At 43.0% G+C, this 23,994-nt stretch overlaps 1 protein-coding gene and 2 long non-coding RNA genes across 9 annotated transcripts in view; 1 reads left to right on the plus strand and 2 right to left on the minus strand.

Annotated features, from left to right (window-relative positions):
• Positions 1-23,994, minus strand: part of LOC119131444 — a 546,859-nt gene that overhangs the window by 198,693 nt on the left and 324,172 nt on the right. The window lies entirely within an intron of this gene.
• LOC119131441 lies at positions 14,291-23,640 on the plus strand. The gene is made up of 2 exons (XR_005099653.1): positions 14,291-14,656; positions 23,503-23,640. It is a non-coding gene; the product is annotated as an uncharacterized LOC119131441 (long non-coding RNA).
• mapkap1 (MAPK associated protein 1) overlaps positions 23,454-23,994 on the minus strand; it is a 75,193-nt gene continuing 74,652 nt past the window's right edge. For all 7 annotated transcript variants that reach the window (XM_037265833.1, XM_037265831.1, XM_037265829.1 and 4 more), the window contains one exon: positions 23,454-23,979. In XM_037265833.1, coding sequence (XP_037121728.1) covers positions 23,857-23,979 — 123 coding nt within the window. In that variant the 3' untranslated portion in view covers positions 23,454-23,856. The remainder of the gene's footprint in view (positions 23,980-23,994) is intronic.

The raw sequence follows: 23,994 nt of genomic DNA on the forward strand, positions 1-23,994 counted from the left end.
GAGTCTAAGAACTCCCCAGAGCTAGACAGATATATTTGCTTGAGCAAACATATGAGACCTCCGGTTCAGGCCGACCAGCGCTTCTGCAAAAACAATTATTCCAACAGTAGGCAAATGATGTGACGAAAGTAGCGCCAAAATGCTGCCGAAAATAAGCCGGCTTTTGTCGCAATACTGCAGCCAGCCGCCCCCCCCCCATATAAAAACTATTTTCTCAACGGATCTACACGATTCACGAAAATGATACTCCCGACGGAAAAAAACACGGAAATCCGCGGATCCGCGGAAGATTCTCATCCCTAGTAATATGCGTTCATCTAGTGCCTGTATATTATGTCTCTGTGTGGCAGAAGCCACACAAAACAATGGCGGCGAAGGTACGTACGGTTTTTTTGTCTCGATCTACGTCAGAGGACATTACGTTTTACGTACTTCGGGGCGGTAGACCAATCAGAGGACTTCACGTAACACGTAGAGTACGTACCTCCACCGCCATTGATAAATGTATACAATCGTTTGTGCAAAGAAAACAGCATTAGGACCCTCTAAAATGGCATAGACAAAGAGACATGCTTACGAGGCACAATTCAAGCTTCCTGGAAAGCCGGGATCATTGCCGAAGAGCAACGTGACAACGACGAGGCACTGACGAGGGAAATTGGCATGTCAGACGGCGAACTTGCCCAACTGTTTAATTTGGATACAGAAGATGAATACTTGGACGGATTTGTGTATGAATATCGATCAACAATAATGTGAGTACAGTAGAGTACACGGTTAAATAGTAGAATAAAGTACAACCGAACTCACTTTCTTGCGCCCGTGACAGTTTTTATTTGTTTACCGTAAATCATGGAATGCATGCGCCCTATGATGTGGAGCGCCCTATGTGTGTGTTGAATACAGTAATGGAACACATAACTGAGACTGCATCTTTTAGTACGGTGCGCTCTTTGGTCGTGAAAATAGAGTATTCAAATAACTACAGCATAAATAACATGCAAACAAGTTTATCAAACCATCTGTGTCACGCCAAATCATTAAATCCAACGAAATCTTCATCCTCTGTGTCACTTATAAGAACCCTGCGATCATCTGCTGCTGGTTTATTGGAGGCTCCCAGCAACAGCAGAAAGAAGATCGGTGATGCAGCCTTTGTTAATTACGCCCCCAAACTATGGAACACACTGCCCATAGATATCAGGGAAGCCAGCTCGCTAGATATTCTCAAAACAAAACTTAAAACTCATTTCTTTACCCGAGCATTTAACTAATTACGTTTTGTAAATTTCATTTTAAGCCTAGTTTTACCTTTATTTTTTATCTTTTCTTAAAGCTTTATTCTTTATTATATTAAAGCTTGCTCCTATTTTAAGCTCACTTTATTAATTGTGTATGCATACATTAATGTTTTGTTTTTATGTGTTCATGTTTTCTTTCTTTGTTGTAAAGCGCTTTGAGCTGCATTTCTTGTATGAAAGGTGCTATACAAATAAAGTTTATTATTATTATTATTATTATCATTATTATAAACAACTCCGCTAACTCCAGAAGTAGATGCGGCGCTTCCTCTTCTACGACGCTTACGTCAGACTCATTGTCAGTTGCAGTTCCAATTATTCCACAGGCTGAGCGCGCCCCCTTGCGGTTTAGTGTGAAAATAACATGTGAAATGATATAATGTGTTAATAATTTCACACAAGTCGCTCCTGAGTACAAGTCGCACCCCCGCCGGCGAAACAATAAAAAAAACTGCGACTTATAGTTCGGAAAATACGGTAATAGTGTTTGTTTGTTTGTTGTCCGTGAGTCGTCACCTTATCGTGGTGGAGGGGTTTGCGTGCCCCTATGATCCTAGGAGCCATGTTGTCTGGGGCTTCATGCCCCTGATCACCCATGGCAAACGGGTCCTAGGTGAGGGGCCAGACAAAGCACGGCTCAAAAAGCCCCTTATGATGAAAAAGATATATGGACACAGATTTCCCTCGCCCGGACGCGGGTCACCGGGGCCCCCCTCTGGAGCCAGGCCTGGAGGCGGGGCTCGAAGGCGAGCGTCTGGTGGCCGGGCCTTCGCCCATGGGGCCCGGCCGGGCACAGCCCGAAAAGGAAATGTGGGTCCCCCTTCCCATGGGCTCACCACCTGTGGGAGGGGCCAAAGGGGTCGGGTGCAGTGCAAGCTGGGCGGCGGCCAAAGGCAGGGACCTTGGCGGTCTGATCCCCGGCTGCAGAAGCTGGCTCTTGGGACATGGAATGTCACCTCTCTGGCTGGAAAGGAGCCCGAGCTGGTGTGCGAGGCAGAAAAGTTCCGACTAGATATAGTCGGACTTGCCTCCACGCACAGTTTGGGTTCCGGTTCAAGCCCTCTCGAGAGGGGCTGGACTCTCTTCCACTCTGGAGTTGCCCACGGTGAGAGGCGTCGAGCAGGTGTGGGTATACTTATTGCCCCCCGGCTGGGCGCCTGCACATTGGGGTTCACCCCGGTGAACGAGAGGGTAGCCTCCCTCCGCCTTCGGGTGGGGGGACGGATCCTGACTGTTTGTGTCTATGCACCAAACGGCAGCTCAGAGTAACCACCCTTCTTGGAGTCCCTGGAGGAAGTGCTGGAGAGCGCTCCTTCTGGGGACTCCATCGTTCTACTGGGTGACTTCAATGCTCACGTGGGCAATGACAGTGAGACCTGGAAGGGCGTGATTGGGAGGAACGGCCCCCCCGATCTGAACCCGAGCGGTGTTCTATTATTGGACTTCTGTGCTCGACACGGATTTTCTATAATGAACACCATGTTCAAACATAAGGGTGTCCATGTGTGCACTTGGCACCAGGACACCCTAGGCCGCAGTTCGATGATCGACTTTGTAGTCGTGTCATCGGATTTGCGGCCGCATGTTTTGGACACTCGGGCGAAGAGAGGGGCGGAGCTGTCAACTGATCACCACCTGGTGGTGGGTTGGCTCCGATGGTGGGGGAAGATGCCGGTCCGACCTGGCAGACCCAAACGCTCTGTGAGGGTCTGCTGGGAACGTCTGGCGGAATCCCCTGTCAGGAAGAGCTTCAACTCCCACCTCCGGCAGAGCTTTTCCCACGTCCCGGGGGAGGCGGGGGACATTGAGTCCGAGTGGACCTTGTTCCGCGCCTCCATTGTTGAGGCGGCTGACCGGAGCTGTGGCCGTAAGGTCATTGGTGCCTGTCGTGGCGGCAATCCCCGAACCCGCTGGTGGACACCTGCGGTAAGGGATGCCGTCAAGCTGAAGAAGGAGTCCTATCGGGCCGTTTTGGCCTGCGGGACTCCGGAGGCAGCTGACAGGTACCGGATGGCCAAGCGGAACGCGGCTTCGGCGGTTGCTGAGGCAAAAACCCGGACGTGGGAGGAGTTTGGCGAGGCCATGGAGAATGACTTCCGGACGGCTTCGAGGAAATTCTGGTCCACCATCCGGCGTCTCAGGAGGGGGAAGCAGTGCAACGTCAACACTGTTTACAGTGGAGATGGCGTGCTGCTGACCTCGACTCGGGACGTCGTGTGTCGGTGGGGAGAATACTTCGAAGACCTCCTCAATTCCACCGACACGCCTTCCATTGTGGAAGCAGGGCCTGGGGACTCTGAGGCGGACTCTCCAATCTCTGGGGTCGAAGTCACTGAGGTAGTTAAAAAACTCCTCGGTGGCAGGGCCCCGGGGGTGGATGAGATCCGCCCGGATTTCTTAAGGGCTCTGGATGTTGTGGGGCTGTCATGGCTGACACGTCTCTGCAACATCGCGTGGACATCGGGGACAGTGCCTCTGGATTGGCAGACTGGGGTGGTGGTTCCCCTCTTTAAGAAGGGGGACCGGAGGGTGTGTTCCAATTACAGGGGAATTACACTCCTCAGCCTCCCTGGTAAGGTCTATTCAGGGGTGCTGGAGAGGAGGGTCCGTCGGGAGGTCGAACCTCGGATTCAGGAGGAACAGTGTGGCTTTCGTCCTGGCCGTGGAACAGTGGACCAGCTCTTCACCCTCAGCAGGATCCTCGAGGGTGCATGGGAGTTCGCCCAACCAGTCCACATATGTTTTGTGGACTTGGAGAAGGCGTTCGACTGTGTCCCTCGGGAGGTTCTGTGGAGGGTGCTTCGGGAGTACGGGGTACCGAGCCAACTGATAAGGGCGGTTCGGTTCCTGTATCACCGATGCCAGAGTTTGGTCCGCATTTCCGGCAGTAAGTCGGATTCGTTCCCAGTGAGGGTTGGACTCCGCCAAGGCTGCCCTTTGTCACCGATTCTGTTCATAATTTTTATGGACAGAATTTCTAGGCGCAGCCGAGGCGTTGAGGGTGTCCGGTTTGGGGACCTCAGCATCGCGTCTCTGCTTTTTGCAGACGACGTGGTGCTGTTGGCTTCTTCAGGCCGTGATCTCCAGCTCTCACTGGAGCGGTTCGCAGCCGAGTGTGAAGCGGTCGGGATGAGGGTCAGCACCTCCAAATCCGAGTCCATGGTCCTCGATCGGAAAAGGGTGGAATGCCCTCTCCGGATCGGGGATGAGATCCTGCCCCAAGTGGAGGAGTTTAAGTATCTTGGGGTCTTGTTCACGAGTGAGGGGAGGATGGAGCGCGAGATCGACAGGCGGATCGGTGCAGCGTCGGCAGTAATGCGGACTCTGTACCGGTCCGTCGTGGTAAAGAGGGAGCTGAGCCAAAAGGCAAAGCTCTCAATTTACCGGTCGATTTACGCTCCTACCCTCACCTATGGTCACGAGCTATGGGTCGTGACCGAAAGAACGAGATCCCGGATACAAGCGGCCGAAATGAGTTTTCTCCGCAGGATGTCCGGGCTCTCCCTTAGAGATAGGGTAAGAAGTTCGGTCATCCGGGAGAGACTCGGAGTAGAGTCGCTGCTCCTCCACGTTGAGAGGAGCCAGATGAGGTGGCTCGGGCATCTCATCAGGATGCCTCCTGGGCGCCTCCCTGGGGAGGTGTTCCGGGCATTTCCCACCGGTAGGAGACCCCGGGGACGACCCAGGACGCGCTGGAGAGACTATGTTTCTCAGCTGGCCTGGGAACGCCTTGGGATCCCCCGGGATGAGCTAGATGAAGTGGCTGGGGAGAGGGAAGTCTGGGAGTCCCTCCTGAAGCTGCTGCCCCCGCGACCCGACCCCGGATAAGCGGAAGAAGATGGATGGATGGATGGACAAAAGCAATTTAAACAACTTCACAGCAAATATGCTGGTATCCTGTCAATATTTTGTCCTTATACATTTTTTTAAACTTAGGTTCTTTAGTTCTTCACTGCTGGTGTTCCATAATTCCACGCCTTTAACTGTTATACAATGTAACTTTAAGTTTGTTCTCACCAAATCTCTTTTAAACATAAGTGTTCCTCTTAAATAATAGGTACTTTCCCTCCACTCAAACAACCTCTGTATACTGTTTGGCAATTGATTATTTTTTATTTTGTACATGAGTTGGATGGTTTTAAAGTCGACTAGGTCGTTTTATTTCAGTGAGTTCAGTTCAATAAAGAGAGGGTTAGATGGTTCTCTATAATCAGCATTATTTACAAGTCGTATTGCTTTTTTTTGAAGAATGAAGATTGGATCTGTGTTTGTTTTGTATGTATTGCCCCACACCTCCACACAGTAAATAATGTATGGGAGTATGAAGGAATATAATGATGACTGATTTATAAGGTCTTTTACTTTATATAATACTGCTAATGATTTTGAAATTTTTGATTTGATATACATTATATGTGGTTTCCAACTTAATTTATTGTCTATAAGCACTCCAAGAAATTTTATTTCATTTACTCTTTCTATTTCTATATTATTTATTGTAAGAATTTTGTCTGTGTTAGTCGGATGGTTTCCAAATATAATATACTTTGTTTTACTTAAATTTAGTGTAAGTTTATTTGTGTAAAACCAACTCTGTAATTTTTTCATTTCAATACCCACAGTATCCAGTAGTTGATCCAGGTCATCCCCACTGCAAAGCAGGTTTGTGTCATCTGCAAAAACTACGGCCTTGAGTAACCTGGAGACCTTGCACATATCATTGACATACAAATTAATAACAAGGGGCCTAATATAGAGGCTTTGCAGTCACGTGGTTTTATCACGTGATTTTGTGTTATGCCGCCATCTTGGCGGTCAACTCGTCAGCTCGTTCCTACGTGTTTGTATAGATTGTCTGATTTCTGCGCTACGTTTTCACCGATTTCATCCGAATTATGGCTGATTTGCTATCCAACGAAGTTGGGCATTTGGATGAAGAATCCAAGAAACGTTACAGAGAGAAGTTGAACCTTGTTGGCACAACGGATCCGTATCTTTTACCGAGAAGTATGCTAAAATCGCCTGACCATTTTGCAACAGCCGACTTGCCTGAACTCTCATATCCAGATATTTATAATTACCTCGTCGATTCACCATCTCCGTACACTGGAAAGGACCTTAAGGCATACAAGAGTCTGGATGCCTACAAGTATCTTACAGCAGGTTTTGTGCATGATGGGCTGATATGGCAGATTCCAAACAAGAATCGATTTCTTCTCATGACCAAGGTAAGGAAAAGGCACGCACGTGGCAGTAACAGTGTGGTTGTGAAAAAACTACTGAAGTGATTCTAATGAAAACTCACATTGATAAGCTTTTTTTTATTACAAAAGGCCTCTTGTTCAAAAATGAATGATTCATGAGAAAATGTACCAAATGCCAGGTAAAATATGCATAAATGGACAGTAAGAGGTCTAGCCTTGTATATTATATCCAAATTATGGACTGATACTAATATAAGGTATGTCATATTATCTGTTTCAGGTAAAACACTCTCAACGGATGAATGATCCTCCCCTCAGACCTTGGGTAGCAATAGCGAAAGATGGTCAGATCCTGTGCTGCCACTGTACCTGCATGGCTGGATTGGGTGAAACATGTTCACATTCAGCAGCATCCCTGTTCGCCCTGGAGACATTAATACGTATGAAGACGGCCACTTCATGCACATCACTACCTTGTCAGTGGCTGAAACCATCAGCATCGCACATAGAATATGCTGAAGGATGCAATATCGATTTTGCCCGTCCAGCCCAGAAACGAAAGTCAGAAGTTTCAACTCCTGAGGAAAGTGCTGCGAGAAAACTGCTGAATGTTCCTCCACCAACTGAAGAGCAGAAAGCTGCCTTTTACAAGGCTTTGTCTGAATGCGGTGGAAGACCAGCAATTTTGAGCATTGTCCCTGACTATGCTGACAACTTTGTGCCAAGGGCAGTGAAGCGAAAGCTTCCTGTACCTCTCTCACAGCTGTACGATTCTGGCAACATGAAACTCAGCCCAGATGAACTTGCACTAAAATGCCGGTCAGAGCTGGAAAAGTTACATTCCATTACCAGAGAGCAGGTTTGTATTTTTTTCGCACTTGGTAATTAATATATATATATCATAAATAATTTATTGTTCTCCAACCTGTTACAAATAATCTAATCATAGTGAAAGCAATTTTTATTCAAATGATTTTCAGATATCTGCGGTTCAAGAAGTCTAAGCTGCTCACGCTCAGGCCAAACCACTAGCATTGGAACCAGTATACTATGCATGACATGGATTACATTTCTGAAACTCCTGGAAATACTAGCAGTGGAAACATTATATGTGTAAGCCAAGTACTGAAGGCACAGATTCAGCCTCAGTCTGAGTAATGTCACAAGAAATTGACTAAAAGGACTCAACTTCATATTTTGACTAAGATGAGGTGCAATCAAATTAAACGTTGTCATCATAATCATGTATGATGGCAGACCAGTCAAAAACGTTACTTTGTCATCATTACCCTTGAAAGATTCTTCATTCCATGTACAGCGTTTAAAATTGTCCTTCAGTTCATCCAGTTCTGCACGCAGATTTTTACACTCTGCAGTGAGGGAATCCATTGCTTCCCCAGTGATATCCGTCTGTGTGGCAGTAGTCACCATGCCTTCTTTTCCAATCTCAGCGTGCACCACATCTTCACCAGCGGGTAGTTGATCATTTTCACAAGGAACAGACTGGGAAATATTGACAAGTGCTGCTGCTGCTGCCAATGCCCTCTCTGCTTGAGATTTTGTCTTCTCTCAAAAATCTCCATTGAACATCTGAGTTTTCGTTTGTGATTTGACTGGGTATGCTCAAATATACTTGGCACATAGTCTGGGGATAGTGGATCTTCACTTTTTGCACCTGAAACAATTAAACAATCACATTATTCATAATGACTACCATAAATAAACAAATCAGGGGTGAATAGTTTGTTTACATACCTGATATGAAGTGCTCATTGCATATCCTCGTGTAAATCGTAGGTTTCCATTGTTCACAACGAATCGCCGCGATCCATTTATCACGTTTTTTCATGTTCGCCGGAAATCTATAGAAGCTAAGATTTTGTTTATTGTCTATTGTTACATCCAACAGCACAGCAGGTATCCGGCATTTTTAAGCTCAAATAGCAGCAAGAAACAAGAAACAACAAGAAAGCGTGTGTGTGAGTCGTTGACCGGCACTGAAAAGTTGACCGCCAAGATGGCCGCCAAGCTAATGTGGGTAGCTTGATGACGTCAGCTGCAAAGCCTCTATTGAGCCCTGAGGAACCCCACACTTTACCTGCTTTAGTTTTGATTTACAGTCCATAAGTTGCACATATTGGTTCCTGTTTGATAAATAACCAAGTGAGTGACATACTACCTTGTATCCCATATCTGTCAAGTTTTGTTAACAATATTTCATAATTTACAGTATCAAAAGCTTTCTTAAGATCCAAGAAAACACCTACAACATATTGTTTATTTTCAATAGCTGTTGTTATTTCAGCTACGAAATCTAACAAAGCTAGTGTGGTGGTCCTATTTTTTCGAAATCCATACTGTTGGTCACAGAATATTTTGTTTTGTAATAAAATCATCAAGCCTTTTATAAAATATTTTTTCTAATATTTTGGAGAACTGTGGGAGTAGACTATAATTTGAGAATATGTGTTTGTCCCCAACTTTATATATCGGAATAATTTTAGCAGTTTTCATTTCACTCGGAAAAACACCAGTTGTCAAAGATTGGTTGCAGATATGTGTAAGGGGTTTCACCACACATTCAATAATATTTTTAACAAGTGACATATCTATCCCATTACAGTCAGTTGACTTTTTACCTTTAAATTCTCTAACAATTTCTGTTATTACTGTTTAGAAAGTAAGAAGGATATCCTGGCTTTCCAGTTCTGTTTTTAATAATCTCATTTAACACTTTCCATGTACCGTAATTTTCGGACTATAAATCGCGTTTTTTTTCATAGTTTGGGTGGGGGGGCGACTTATAATAAGGAGCGACTTATGTGTTTTTTTTCAAAAAGTTTCAAAAACTTTCCAAAAACAAAAAAGTGAAACCGCGATAAACGAACCGCGATGTAGCAAGGGATTACTGTAATTTGAATTTCAAGTGCCGTCAGCAGCGCGACGCGGCGTGGCGCTTGTTTACATAAAGGACAAAGATTGATCACGGGATGACGAAGATGACGAAGGGCCCCACGTACAACCGGCATCATTGGCGGCTTTGTTTCTAAGCGACACGGCGGACGAAGAGTTTGAAGGATTTAAGGATTTGGAGTGACACAGAAGGTTTGAAAAACTATTACGGCTTTTACACACGCCCGGTCTTACTCTACGGAGCTCTCTTTCACTTCCGTGGATTGAAGTCGGGGGCCGGCGCTCGGCCGGGTGGCTGTCCAGGGACGGTGGATGGGGCTCGGACAATGCTTTTAAGCACGCCCGGTCCTACTCGACCGAGCTGTCTTTCACCTCCGTGGATGGAAGTCGAGGGCCGGCGCTCGGCCGGGTGGCTGTCCAGGGACGGTGGATGGGGCTCGGTCATGGCTTTTACGCACGCCCGGTCCTATTCTATGGAGCTCTCTTCCACTTCCGTGGCTGGAAGTCCACGCCGCCACACGCCTGGAAGTTTGTTTTGTTAAATAAAGAGCCGTTTACCAAACCCACGTCTTTCCTTGAACTTTGTTAACACTACAATATAATTATATAGTAGATCTGTGGAATAACGACGAGGCTGACGTCAGGGCGCATGCGCAGCGTTGTTGACGAAGGACGAGGAATTTGATCGATGGATTTAATGATTTAGAGTGCACAGATGGTTTGATAATACTATTGCTTATATAATAGTTATTTGATATCTAATTTATATATCGTTATATGGGCCTGTGGAATATTTTGAAGTGCAAGCGCCGTCAGCTGCGCGCACCCATTGTTGACAAAGGACGATCGATGGATTTAATGATTTGGAGTGACACAGATGGTTTGATAACATTATTGCTTATATAATAGTTATTTGATATATAATTTATATATCGTTATACGGGCCTGTGGAATATCTTGAAGTGCAAGCGCCGTCAGCAGCGCGCACGCATTGTTGACAAAGGACGATCGATGGATTTAATGAATTGGAGTGACACAGATGGTTTTATTAACGTGTTATTTATGTAATAGTTTTTTGAATAACTCTGAATTTTACCTTCAGGGCCGTTCTCAGCTCTTCGTTTGTGTTTATGTCACGTTAGCATACCTATCGTTTAGCCTGTTGTTGCTCGTTCATGACTGTTCTTGGTGTTGAATTTTGTCGAATAAATTGCCTCCCAAAATGTGACTTATACTCCGGAGCGACTTATATGTGTTTTTTTTCACATTTTTGGGCATTTTATGGCTGATGCGACTTGTACTCCGGAGCGACTTATAGTCCGAAAATTACGGTAATTATTATGTTATTCTTGTTTTCCTCCAGTATTTTGCTATAGTACCGTCGCGTACGTCGAGCCAAATTGGCCACTCTTTTTTAAACACTCGGCACTGTGTCCACCTTGCTTTTCCTTGGGCGACTCATTTTAATAGAAGGATTCCAGGGGAAGGTTTGTGGGTGGCTTTAGCGTAAAACTGTATCTGAAAGCTCAGCGCGCGAATTACAAGAATGCTGTCGTCACAGCCCACGCTCTAAATTGGGGACTGATACAAATAGAGCGCGAGTGCGCCATGTCCGTACTACTGAGTACGTACACGCACTTGTGAGTGTGCACCGAGCTTTCTGACACGGCTTCCGGCAGTAAATGCGCAGGCGAGCGGTTCCCCATCTACTGGGGAAACGCAGTCATTGCAGGCAAAATGACAAAAAAAAAAGTTTAATAATACAATTAATTCAGGGTTGGCGGGCCGGATTAAACGGTCCCGTGGGCCGGATGTGGCCCGCGGGCCGTAGTTTGCCCATCCCTGGGCTAAACGATACGGTATGCTAACGTGACAAACACAAACGAGGAGCTGAGAACGGGCCTGACGTAACATTCAGTTATTTAAAAAAAACTATTACATAAATAACACGTTTATAAAACCATCTGTGTCACTCCAATTCATTAAATCCATCGATCGTCCTTTGTCAACAATGCCGTGTGCCGCGCCGCAGTTCAAATTATTCCACAGGCCCATACAACGATATATAAACTATATTTTAAATAACTATCACATAAACAACAATATTATCAAACTATTTGTGTCACTCCAAATCATTAAATCCATCGATCAAATTTCTTGTCCTTTATGTCATCCTGGTGACAGAGGACATGTCCAGAGTATATGGCGCTTTAAAGTGTTAATTACTTTATTTGATTTTTTCTCTCTATTTTTCATGTTTTGAATATGTTCAAGATAAAGATATCAAAGCATGTGAAGTGATCAACTATACTAAAATTAACATGTGAAGTGGTCAACTATACTTGTAAGTAAGTGATGTGTTAATGATCAAGTAAAAATTTGTGAAAAAAAACATATATAAGTCGCTCCTGAGTATAAGTCGCCCCCCCACCCAAACTATGAAAAAAACCGCGACTTATGGTCCGAAGATTACGGTATATATATATATATATATATATATATATATATATATAAAAAATAGTATAATAGTATATAGCAGGGGTGGCCAACCAGTCAGAGACTAAGAGCCACATTTTTTTACTGTGTACCGCAAAGAGGCACATCCCCCCCCCCCGAATGGGTTTGCCCCTCCTCCTTTGCGGGATTTCACCTCATGCGCATGCGCGTTTGACGAAAATACCATATTAAACTCAAGCGAAGCGAACACGCAGCGTTTGACGAAAATACCATATTGAACTCAAGCGAAGCGAACACGCACAAAACCAAACAAACAAACAAATAAACCCACAAATGTTGACATGAACGTAAAGGAGCCGCATGCGGCTCGCGAGCCGAACGTAAAGGAGCCGCATGAAACCCGGCAAAGAGCCGCATGCGGCTCGCGAGCCGCGGGTTGGCCACCCCTGGTATATAGTATCTCTTCCAAAACGTTTATTGAGTGTTATTAAAAGGAAAGGTGATGTAACGAAGTGGTAAACATGCCCTTTCCCAACTTCTACTACACGTGTTGCAGCCATGAAATTATTATTTATTTATTATTATTAATTATTATTTGAAAAATTAAATAAAGTTTATGAGTTTGAGCATTAAATATGTTGTCTTTGTAGTGTATTCAATTGAATATACAGGACTGTCTCAGAAAATGTGAATATTGTGATAAAGTTCTTAATTTTATGTAATGCAATTAAAAAACCAAAAATGTCATACATTCTGGATTCATTACAAATCAACTGAAACATTGCAAGCCTTTTATTATTTTAATATTGCTAATTATGGCATACAGCTTAAGAAAACTCAAATATCCTATCTCAAAATATTATAATATCATGAAAAAGTATACTAGTAGGGTATTCAACTAATCACTTGAATCGTCTAATTACCTCGAAACACCTGCAAGGGTTTCCTGAGCCTTGAAAAACACTCAGCTTGGTTCAGTAAACTAAATCACAAGTATGGGGAAGTTTGCTGATCTGACTGCTGTCCAGAGGACCATCAGGAGGGTAAGACACAAAAAGAAATTTCTCAAAGAGCAAGCTGTTCACAGAGAGCAGTTTCAAAGCACATCCACAAAAAGTCTGTTGAAAGGTGGAAATGTGGCAGGAAACGCTGCACAACCAAGAGAGATGACCGCAGCCTTAACAGCATTGTGAAGAAGAGTCGCTTTCAGAATTTGGGGGCGCCTCAAAGACAGTGGACTGAAGTTGGAGTCCAGGTATCAAAAGCCACTGTTCACAGACGTGTCTGGGAAAAGGGCTACAATAGCCTTATTGTAAGACAATGGAAGAAGCGTCTGACTTGGGCTATGGAAAAGAAGCACTGGACAGTTGCAGAGTGGTTCAAAGTCCTCTTTTCAGATGAAAGCAAGTTTTGTATTTCATTTGGAAGTCAAGGCGCCAGAGTCTGGAGAAAGGCTGGAGAGGAGCAAAATCCAAGTTGTTTGAAATCCGGTGTGAAGCTCCCACAGTCAGCGATGGTTTGGGGAGCCATGTCAGCTGCTGATGTTGGTCCACTGTGTTTCATCAAGTCCAGAGAAAATACAGATTTTAGAGCACTACATGCTTCCGTCTGCTGAAAAGCTCTATGGAGATGATGATTTCATTTTCCAGCATGATCTGGCACCTGCCAAAACCACCAGTAAATGGTGTACTGACCATAGCATTACTGTTCCCCTGACCTGAATCCCATAGAGAATCTGTGGGGTATTGTGAAGAAGAAGCTGAAAGACACCAGACCCAACAATGCAAATGAGCTAAAGGCCACTATTGAAGCATCCTGGGCATCCATAACACCTCAGCAATGCCACAGGCTGATTGCCTCCATGCCACGCCGCATTGGTTGCAGTAATCTGTGCAAAAGGATTCCCAACCAAGTACTGCAGGGGTCTCAAACTCCAATCCTCGGGGGCCGCATTCCGACATGTTTTCCAAGTTTCCCTCGTTAAACACACCTGATTCAATTATCAGGCTCCTGCAGAACGTGAGGATGAACTGATCATTTGAATCAGGTGTGTTTAACGAGGGAAACTTGGAAAACATGTAGGAATGCGGCCCCCGAGGAGTGGCGTTTGAGACCCCTGAAGTACTGAGTGCATTAATGGACATTTTCAAATGTTTGATTTTGTTTTGCTGTTATAAATCTTTTTTTTTTACTTGGTCTGAGGAAATATTCTATTATTTTGAGATAGGATATTTGAATTTTCTTAAGCTGTATGCCATATTCAGCAATATTAAAATAATAAAAGGCTTGCAATATTTCAGTTGATTTGTAATGACTCCAGAATGTATGACATTTTTGTTTTTTTAATTGCATTACAGAAAATAAAGAACTTTATCACAATATTCTACTTTTCTTAGACAGTCCTGTAGGTTGAAAAGGATTTTCAAATCATTGTATTTTGTTTTTATTTACATTTTACTCAATTTCCCAACTTCAACCAAATCCGGTTTGTAGATGAGCTATTGCCACCCATAAGAACAAGGTTTTGCAATCATGGTCCTCAAGGGGTAGTTTCCTGTCTTTTTATGTCTCCCACGCTGCAATACACCTGATTCAAATGATCATAATCAAGTATCTGCATACCTTGATGATTATCGGATCATTTGAATCTGGTGTGTTGCAGCAGGAAGACATAAAACATCCAGGAAACTGGCCAACTTTTGTATCCTGTATTTTGTATCCTATTATTACATACATATGACTCAACCCATTTGTTTTATTCATCTGCTAATCCTGTTCTGAGTCAATAGGGCTGGACCGTCTCTCAGCTCAGGATCACCAGGATAGCTGACCAAATAATTAGAGCTGGCAAACCTGCATTCACTTTTAAAATGGTAAAAGAAGTAAACATGTTATGTTTTTGCACTGGGGGGAAGCCAGAGTACTTGGAGAAAAATTATGTGAACAGAGGGAGGTCAAGTATGCATAGACAAAGCCCAGTCCCACGCTTTCCACACAACCAAACGTACGTACGTGTGTGTGTGCGTGCCTGCGTGTCCGACGACAGATTTCCAGACAAAATAACAACTGCACTGTATAATAATAAATAGCAAAACACGCATGTTAGCACACAAACATCTCTGTAAGTAGCCCAAAATTTGTAAATAGGTTGTCAAATGTTAAAATGTATATGTATGCATATGTACATGTATGTATATGTAAATAAATGTTTTAGCGATTAAAAACACATTTTCATTATTTTTGTTCATGTTTTATAGGAGGGAAGTTGAGATGTCACAGTTTTGCAGAACATACAGGTTGCACAAAACCCAAAATCCTTTTCTCCCTATTTTGTCTGCTGATTTGAGTGAAACCAATCTATTTTCAAATAGTCACAACTATAGAACAGTATTAGGTAGAATAATATTTTTATTTCTAATGAAAGAACAGAGTCTAACCTTTCATTTGGTACAACCATATTTACATCGCCATCGCATACAATATTCTGTCGGCCTTGAAAGATGACTGAACAAGCTCAAAATCGGCCGGGATTTTAGGGGTTGTCACATTTTCTAATAATGCTTGGCATTGAAAGAGTTAATACCACAAAAACCTTTTGAACAGGGTTGTGTAGACTCTTGATAGCCATTATATGATAAGATTGTTAACCAAAGCAAAGCCTAATCAGTCTTAAGTAGACACAAATGATGACAGGGCAAAATGCCATAGGTGGACTGCTGGTTATTTAAAATTTTCTCCTGCTAAATATTTTACACTCTTGATGGAAAAAGCTACAAACTATATTGTATATGTTTGCGTACTTTAGACATTACACAGAAGTAGATGTAATACATATATGCAGGCCTTCGAGGAGAAGTCAGAATGAAAGAACACACAAAAAGTGTTGCACCTTTTGTGGTTGTTTTTGCATTTCATCCCCAGCAGGAGCTGAACTGTGTCCCTCTGGCTCCCAAGCATAAGTGCTACTACAAACCGGATTTCGTTGAAGTTGGGAAATTGTACCCATATTCAATTGAATACACTACAAAGACAACATATTTAATGTTCAAACTTGTAAACTTAATTATTTTTTGCCAAACAATAATTAACTTAGAATTTCATGGCTGCAACACGTCCTGTAGAAGTTGGAAAAGGTGGCATAAAATACTGAGAAAGCTGAGAAAAACTCATCAAACACCTATTTGGAACATCCCACATGTGATCAGGCTAATTGGGAACAAGTGGGTACCATGATTGGGTATAAAAGAAGCCTTCCCAAACATGCTCAGTCATTCACAAGCAAGGATGGGGTGAGGTTCACCACTTTGTCAACTGCGTGAGAAAATAATTGAACAGTTTAAAGCGAATGTAAAGGCACCTTTAAAATGTTTTAAAAACCACTCAGAATGTTTGATTATATTCACCTGTATCCAAACAATATTATAGAATTTGAAATAAAATTGCATTCGTGAGCCCAACGCAGTCAGTTTGTGTGTATTTCTTGATCTTTCCTGCCCCTGTCATGAACCGCGCCATTCTGGATCACATGGTACCGTGACGTAGATGATAGGACTCCCCCCATTGTTTACCGACTGATAGCGTGAAGATCCATACAATTTCCAGGTGTTTTGTCTCCAATACTTCACATATAAGCATAATAGAGACAACGGAGCCCCCCCAAGTTCACCCCCCCCCCTCGAAAGTGCCAAGACAGAGCCGTGCAATTGCCAAAAGGGAGATTCTTGGGGTATGAAAATGTTACCTTTATGTTATTTGAAAAATAAAAAACGTTTAGGCTTATAACTATAGGTGTAACTTCGGTAGTAACATACTGTGTGCAAAGGGAAAATAAGAATTAGCACACCAAAGTAATAATCGTTCATGGGGTTTCCCAGTCCTAAAAATGAATGTTCCTACTGTTTTCTACCCTATAAAAAAAGATGTTGCCGAATATATTATTAAAAGAAATTTTCTTTGCAACTTTCTTAGAATTTATTAAATTGGACACCCAAAACAATATCAGTATATAGCCATTGACTTTCTCCCGATCAGGCTGCACCTTCCGCGCCTTTGTTTTGTGATGCTTCAGTCGCTGGGGTACTTCTCACTGGTTCAAATTGGTGGCCTTGTACCCCAAGAAAGAAGTCATACTCTTCTTCATTTTCGTCAGAAGGTGAAGAATCATCTGAGGGAGATTCGTCAGACGACATCTTCTGTATCCGCCATTATGCTTACATAGGTTAAGTAACTCGGCAACGCTCGGCCTCCTATAATCTACGTCACAGTCACTTCGGCAATTTCCGGGATGGACTTCTACGATCACATACAAACCATTGATTTTTCATCGATTACTCGTCAAGTCGCAATTATATTCAAAAATTCACAACAGTTTCCAAAAATACAAGTCCATCTTTATCAAATACATTTTGGGACCCCATAGTGTCTTTACATGCCCTTTAAGAACAACATTTCTCAAAGCAAAATTGCAAGGAATTTAGGGATTTCAACATCTACGGTCCATAATATCATCAAAAGGTTCAGAGAATCTGGTGAAATCACTGCACGTAAGCGCCACGGCCGGAAACCAAGACTGAATGACCGTGACCTTCGATCCCTCAGACGGCACCGCCTTGAAAACCGACATAAGTGTGTAAAGGATATCACCAAATGGGCTCAGGAAAACTTCAGAAAACCACTGTCAGTAAATACAGTTCGTCACTACATCAGTAAGTGCGGGTTAAAACTCTACCATGCAAAGCAAAAGCCGTTTATGAACAACATCCAAAAACGCCGCCGGGTTCTCTGGGCCCGAGCTCATGTAAAATCAAAGTCAAAGTCAGCTTTATTATCAATCCCTTCATATGTCAAGACACACAAAGAAACCGAAATTCCGTTTCCTCCATCCCACGGTGACGAGACATACAAGTAGGCGACTCAAAACAAAAACAAGAAGGCACAAACTGATGAAAAAAAAAAAATGGACTGATGCACAATGGAAAAGTGTTTTGTGGTCTGATGAGTCCACTTTTCAAATTGTTTTTGGAAACACTGAATGTCGTGTCCTCCGGACCAAAGAGGAAGCGGACCATCTGGACTGTTATCAACGCAAAGTTTAAAAGCTAGCATCTGTGATGGTATGGGGGTGCATTAGTTCCCATGGCATGGGTGACTTACATTTCTGTGAAGGCAACATAAATGCTGAAAAGTACATACAGATTTTGGAGCAACATATGCTGCCATCCAAGCGACATCTTTTTCATGGACGCCGCTGCTTATTTCAGCAAGATGATGCCAAGCCACATTCTGCACGTGTTACAACAGCCTGGCTTCAAAGTAAAAAAGTCCAGGTTCTCCCCTGGCCCGCTTGCAGTCCAGACCTGTCTCCCATTGAAAATGTGTGGCGCATTATGAAGCGTAAAATACGACAGGGAAGATCCCGGACTGTTGAACTACTGAAGCGGTTCATCAAGCAAGAATGGGAAAGAATTCCACATGAGAAGCTAAGAGAATTAGTCTCCTCTCTTCCAAAACGTTTATTGAGTGTTATGAAAAGGAAAGGTGATGTAACGAAGTGGTAAACATGCCCGCTTTGTACAAACCGGTTTCAGTTGAAGTTAGGAAATTGTGTAAAATGTAAATAAAAACAAAATACAACGATTTGAAAATCCTTCTCAACCCATATTCAATTGAATACACTACAAAGACAACATATTTAATGTTCAAACTGATAAACTTAATTGTTTTTTGCAAAATAATAATTAACTTAGAATTTCATGGCTGCAACACGTCCAGTAGAAGTTGGGAAAGGTGGCAAAAAATATTGAGAAAGCTGAGAAAAACTCATTAAACACCTATTTGGAACATCCCACATGTGATCAGGCTAATTAGGAACAGGTGGGTACCATGATTGGGTATAAAAGGAGCCTCCCTAAACATGCTCAGTCATTCATCGTCTCCTCCCCCACCGTCTGTTGTCTTCCGGGTTAGAGCACGCTGGCGTCAAACTTGTTGACTGCCGCTTCTGTCCCGGACCGTGTCCGTTACTTGTTTTTCGTTTTCCTGTTTTCAGTGCACCCGTCTCTTCTTTTATTTTTCTCGTGTTGTCCTCCGTCCACTTCGCATTCCCGCAGCTCCGCTCTCACCTATCTGTTTCCTCTCCCTCGGACTACCAGCTACGTTAGCCAGCTAGCCAACAGCCAACTGGCCAAAACCACCACCGGACCCTCCTGCCTCCCGACTCTGAGCCTGTGGCCGCCTGCTGTGGACTCTACGGCAGCTCTGGCCTGGCTCTCTGGCCTTCCGTCTGGCGTTCTCGGGCGACGGGCTCCACTCCCTGCGGGCTCCACTCCCTGCGGGCTCGCCAACCGTGGCTCTGCTGTGTGCCGCCGTGGTGCGTTGGGGCCTGCCGTTCGAGCGGGTGCAGTCGAGGTCGACCGGCATCACCATCTGGTCCATCTGGTCCAACATCTGGACCGGCACTTCCCCGATGGCTCACCCATCTCCTCTTTTTGGACTACCAACCCCCCGTCACCCCCACCTCCCGTACTGCCAACTTCAACAACCTCCGCTTCCGCCCCTCCTGCTCCTCCATCCATCTCCTTTGCACTGCTGACCGATGTCCTGTTATTAACTATATCCCATTGTCTCCCCCCCCCCCATACGTACCCTCCCCCCCATTTTTTTTGTTATCTGTAAAGCGTCTTTGGGTTATTGAAAAGCGCTATATAAATTGAATGAATTATTATTATTATTATTCACAAGCAAGGATCAGGCGAGGTTCACCACTTTGTCTACAACTGCGTGAGAAAATAATTGAACAGTTTAAGAATAACACTTCTCAAAGCAAAATTGCAAGGAATTTAGGGATTTCAACATCTACGGTCCATAATATCATCAAAAGGTTCAGAGAATCTGGTGAAATCACTGCACGTAAGCGCCACGGCTGGAAACCAAGATTGAATGACCATGACCTTCGATCCCTCAGACGGCACTGTCTTAAAAACCGACATAAGTGTGTAAAGGATATCACCAAATAGGCTCAGGAAACTTCAGAAAACCATTGTCAGTAAATACAGTTCGTCACTACATCAGTAAGTGTGGGTTAAAACTCTACCATGCAAAGTAAAAGCCGTTTATGAACAACATCCAGAAATGCCGCTGGGTTCTCTGGGCCCGAGCTTCTTTAAATGGATTGATGCACAATGGATAAGTGTTTTGTGGTCTGATGAGTCCACTTTTCAGTTGATGTAATGAAGTGGTAAACATGCCCTTTCCCAACTTCTACTGCACGTGTTGCAGCCATGAAATTCTAAGTTACCGTTTTCTCCATGTATAATGCGCCCCCATGTATAATACGCATCCTAAAAATGGCATGTCGATGCTGGAAAAAAGCCTGTACCCATGTATAATACGCACCCAAATTTTGACTCCTACTTAAGTCCGTAAACGTAAAATTATTTATATATATCAGAAAATATGAGCGAAGAGTGTGTGAGTGAGATTGCGAAACAATATGGCCGTAGCAACATGTCAACAATTTCGACGATCGTTAAGCAGAAGGAAGCCCTCAAAGCAGTCAAGCTATCGAAGAGGATCACCATTATCTGTAAATGTCGCAGCCCTACCCTGGAAGAGATGGAATGCCTTTTGCTTGTGTGGATAAAGGACGAGATTGCTGGCAAACGATCACTGAAATGATCATGTGAGAAGGCCAACGCCATATATGCGTTATGTTAACGTCATATAAGTTGAACAAAAAAAACTAAAAAATACAAAAACGTCTATAAAATAAAAAAATAAAAAAAGCGAAGTTATTTTGAAGTTCGCATCCTGTAAGTTACGGACCGTATGTATCTCTATATGTCTCTAAGGTAGACTGACAATAAAAAACCCATTTTATTGATGATTTCTTTATTTCTTTCTTTTTACATCTCTCTGATATAATGCTTTTGTTTTATTGCTATGTGTATGTTCTGTCCTTACTCCGAAGCTTCTACTTTTTCACCAGCTAGACAGCGAACGAACGATGCCCCAAATAATCAGACTTCGTTGTATAGAGGCTTTGCAGTCACGTGGTTTTATCACGTGATTTTGTGTTATGCCGCCATCTTGGCGGTCAACTCGTCGGCTCGTTCCTACGTGTTTGTATGGATTGTCTGATTTCTGCGCTACGTTTTCACCGATTTCTAACGAATTATGGCTGATTTGCTATCCAACGAAGTTAGGCATTTGGATGAAGACTCCAAGAAACGTTACAGAGAGAAGTTGATCCGTACCTTTTACCGAGAAGCATGCTAAAATCGCCCGAGCATTTTGCAACAGCCGACCTGCCTGAACGCTCATATCCAGATATTTATAATTACCTCGTCGATTTGTTTTGTAATGGCATTTCATAACTTGACATATTAAAAAACTGAATAGAGTGAAATCATTCAGATACTGTACCTGTCTGTTCAAGTTGCTACCATTTTTATTTTTTGTTTATTTTTGCATGATGCCACATCTGATTGGCTTGAAAACTTAACCAATAAAAATTTTAACCTTGTGCCAATGGCTTGAAAACTTTACCAATGTAGATTTTACCTTGTGCCAAATGAAGTAACAAAAACCCTCTTGTTAAAAAATGCTACATTAAAAAAAAATTGTTTCACAAGGTTCATAATAATTTTTGGGGAAATTTCCTAATGCATTCACTCGAGAATTAATTGTTCAATTCCAATATGAAGTTCAATATTTACATTGATAACGTTTTCAAGCCAATCAGATGAAGCATCATGAAAAAATAAACACAAAATAAAAACGGGGGGGTGAACTGAAGAAATCATCCCATTCCCTGCCTTGCTGCTCTTGCTGCCTTTCTAAAAATGCACCCAGCATTTTCAACAATCATATTTGTATCATCCCATATTGTATTATTTCACATTTTGTGAAACAAATCAGGGGTGAATAGTTTGTTTACATACCTGATATGAAGTCCTCATTGCATATCCTTGTGTAAATCGTAGGTTTCCATCGTTCACGACGAATATCCGCGATCCATTTATCACGTTTTTTCATGTTCGCCGGAAATCTATAGAAGCTAAGATTTGGTTTATCGCCTCGTCTATTGCTACATCCAACAGCACAGCAGGTATCCGGCATTTTTAAGCTCATATAACAAGAAAGCGTGTGTGAGTCGTTAACCGGCACTGAAAAGTTGACCGCCAAGATGGCCGCCAAGCTAATGTGGGTAGCTTGATGACGTCAGCTGCAAAGCCTCTATTGGCCCGAATATAAGACGACCCGATTATAAGACGACCCCCTCTTTTTCAAGACTCAAGTTTGAAAAAAGAGATTTTGAACACCAAATTAAATTTGTATACAGAAAATGATTACCGTCTTTTTCCATGTATAATACGCACCCTAAAAATGGCATGTCGATGCTGGAAAAAAGCCTGTACCCATGTATAATACGCACCCAAATTTTTACTCTTACTTAAGTCCGTAAACGTAAAATTATTTCAGAAAAAAGATCATCTTTGGGAACAACCGGATGTTATTCTGCCGGTCAGTATCACTGCGCATGCGCTAGCAAACTCGATAGCGGAGAAATGTTTCGGATTTGTGTAGGGTACATTGTGACAGCAAACGAGCAGGTGATCGAGCAAGCGTCTGATACGAGAGCATTGTGTTCGTATGGAGCGTGTTTGAAGTGAACAGCAGAGAAGAAAGGAACAAGGCAAAGTGTTGTGAAATAAAATATTACCTGTAATACGCATTTTGTTATTTGCTGATTGAAACTGCTAATTAAACTGTGAATTGAAACTAATAGGAAGAAAACTGAACTCTCGCTCTTTATATAGCTGACGTGTCTTGCGCATCCGTTCTGCGCATACTGTCATGGCGGCCTCCGTATGATATCCGGTCTGCGATGGAGATTAAAAAACAAACAATATTTGACAATAACACACCATCAAGGATTGCATCATCGCATCAAACGATGTGTCGTCAATTATGAATTTTACTGACTAAGTGTGTTGGGCAGGATGGCTGAATGCGATGCGCGATTGACAACAAACCAGAAGAAAGGTGATTTCAAGTTTTATTTCGAGGGAGATTTTCTTCAAAAATTGTTGTACCCATGTATAATATGCACCCAAGATTTTAGGACAATAAATTAGTTAAATTTTGCACATTATACATGGAAAAAAACGGTAATTATTATTTTTTAAATAAAATAAAGTTTATGAGTTTGAGCATTAAATATGTTGTCTTTGTAGTGTATTCAATTGAATATAGGTTGAAAAGGATTTTCAAATCATTGTATTTTGTTTTTATTTACATTTTACACAATTTCCCAACTTCAACCGAATCCGGTTTGTAGATGAGCTATTGCCACCCATAAGACCAGGGTCTTGCAATCCTGGTCCTCAAGTGGTAGTTTCCTGTCTTTTTATGTCTCCCACACTGCAATACACCTGATTCAAATGATCATAATCAAGCATCTGCATACCTTGATGATTATCGGATCATTCAAATCTGGTGTGTTGCAGCAGGAAGACATAAAACATGCAGGAAATTGGCCAACTTTTGTATCCTGTATTTTGTATCCTATTATTACATACATATGACTCAATCCATCTGTTTTATTCATCTGCTAATCCTGTAAGTCAATATTAAATTGGCGATCTGGTGATCCTGAGCTGAGAGACTCAGGCTGGACCGTCTCTCAGCTCAGGATCACCAGGATAGCTGACCAAATAATTAGAGCTGGCAAACCTGCATTCACTTTTAAAATGGTAAAAGAAGTAAACATGTTATGTTTTTGGACTGGGGGGAAGCCAGAGTACTTGGAGAAAAATTATGTGAACAGAGGGAGGTCAAGTTTGCACAGGCAAAGCCCAGTCCCACGCTTTCCACACAACCAAACATACGTACGTACATACGTGTGTGTGCGTGCATGCGTGCCTGCGTGTTCGACGACAGATTTCCAGACAAAATAACAACTGCATAAATGAGTCCCTCTACTGTCCAGCCTTCTTGTCCTTCTGGAAACTGAAACTTGTCCGACGGCTGAGTTTCCTCTGCTTCTGGGCAAAAAAATCAGCCCGTGTGGTGCTTGCCCGTGACTCCAGGATGTAGTTCACCTGTTGATAAATAGT

The sequence above is a fragment of the Syngnathus acus genome, chromosome 12, assembly GCF_901709675.1.
Source record: "Syngnathus acus chromosome 12, fSynAcu1.2, whole genome shotgun sequence".
NCBI lineage: Eukaryota > Metazoa > Chordata > Actinopteri > Syngnathiformes > Syngnathidae > Syngnathus > Syngnathus acus.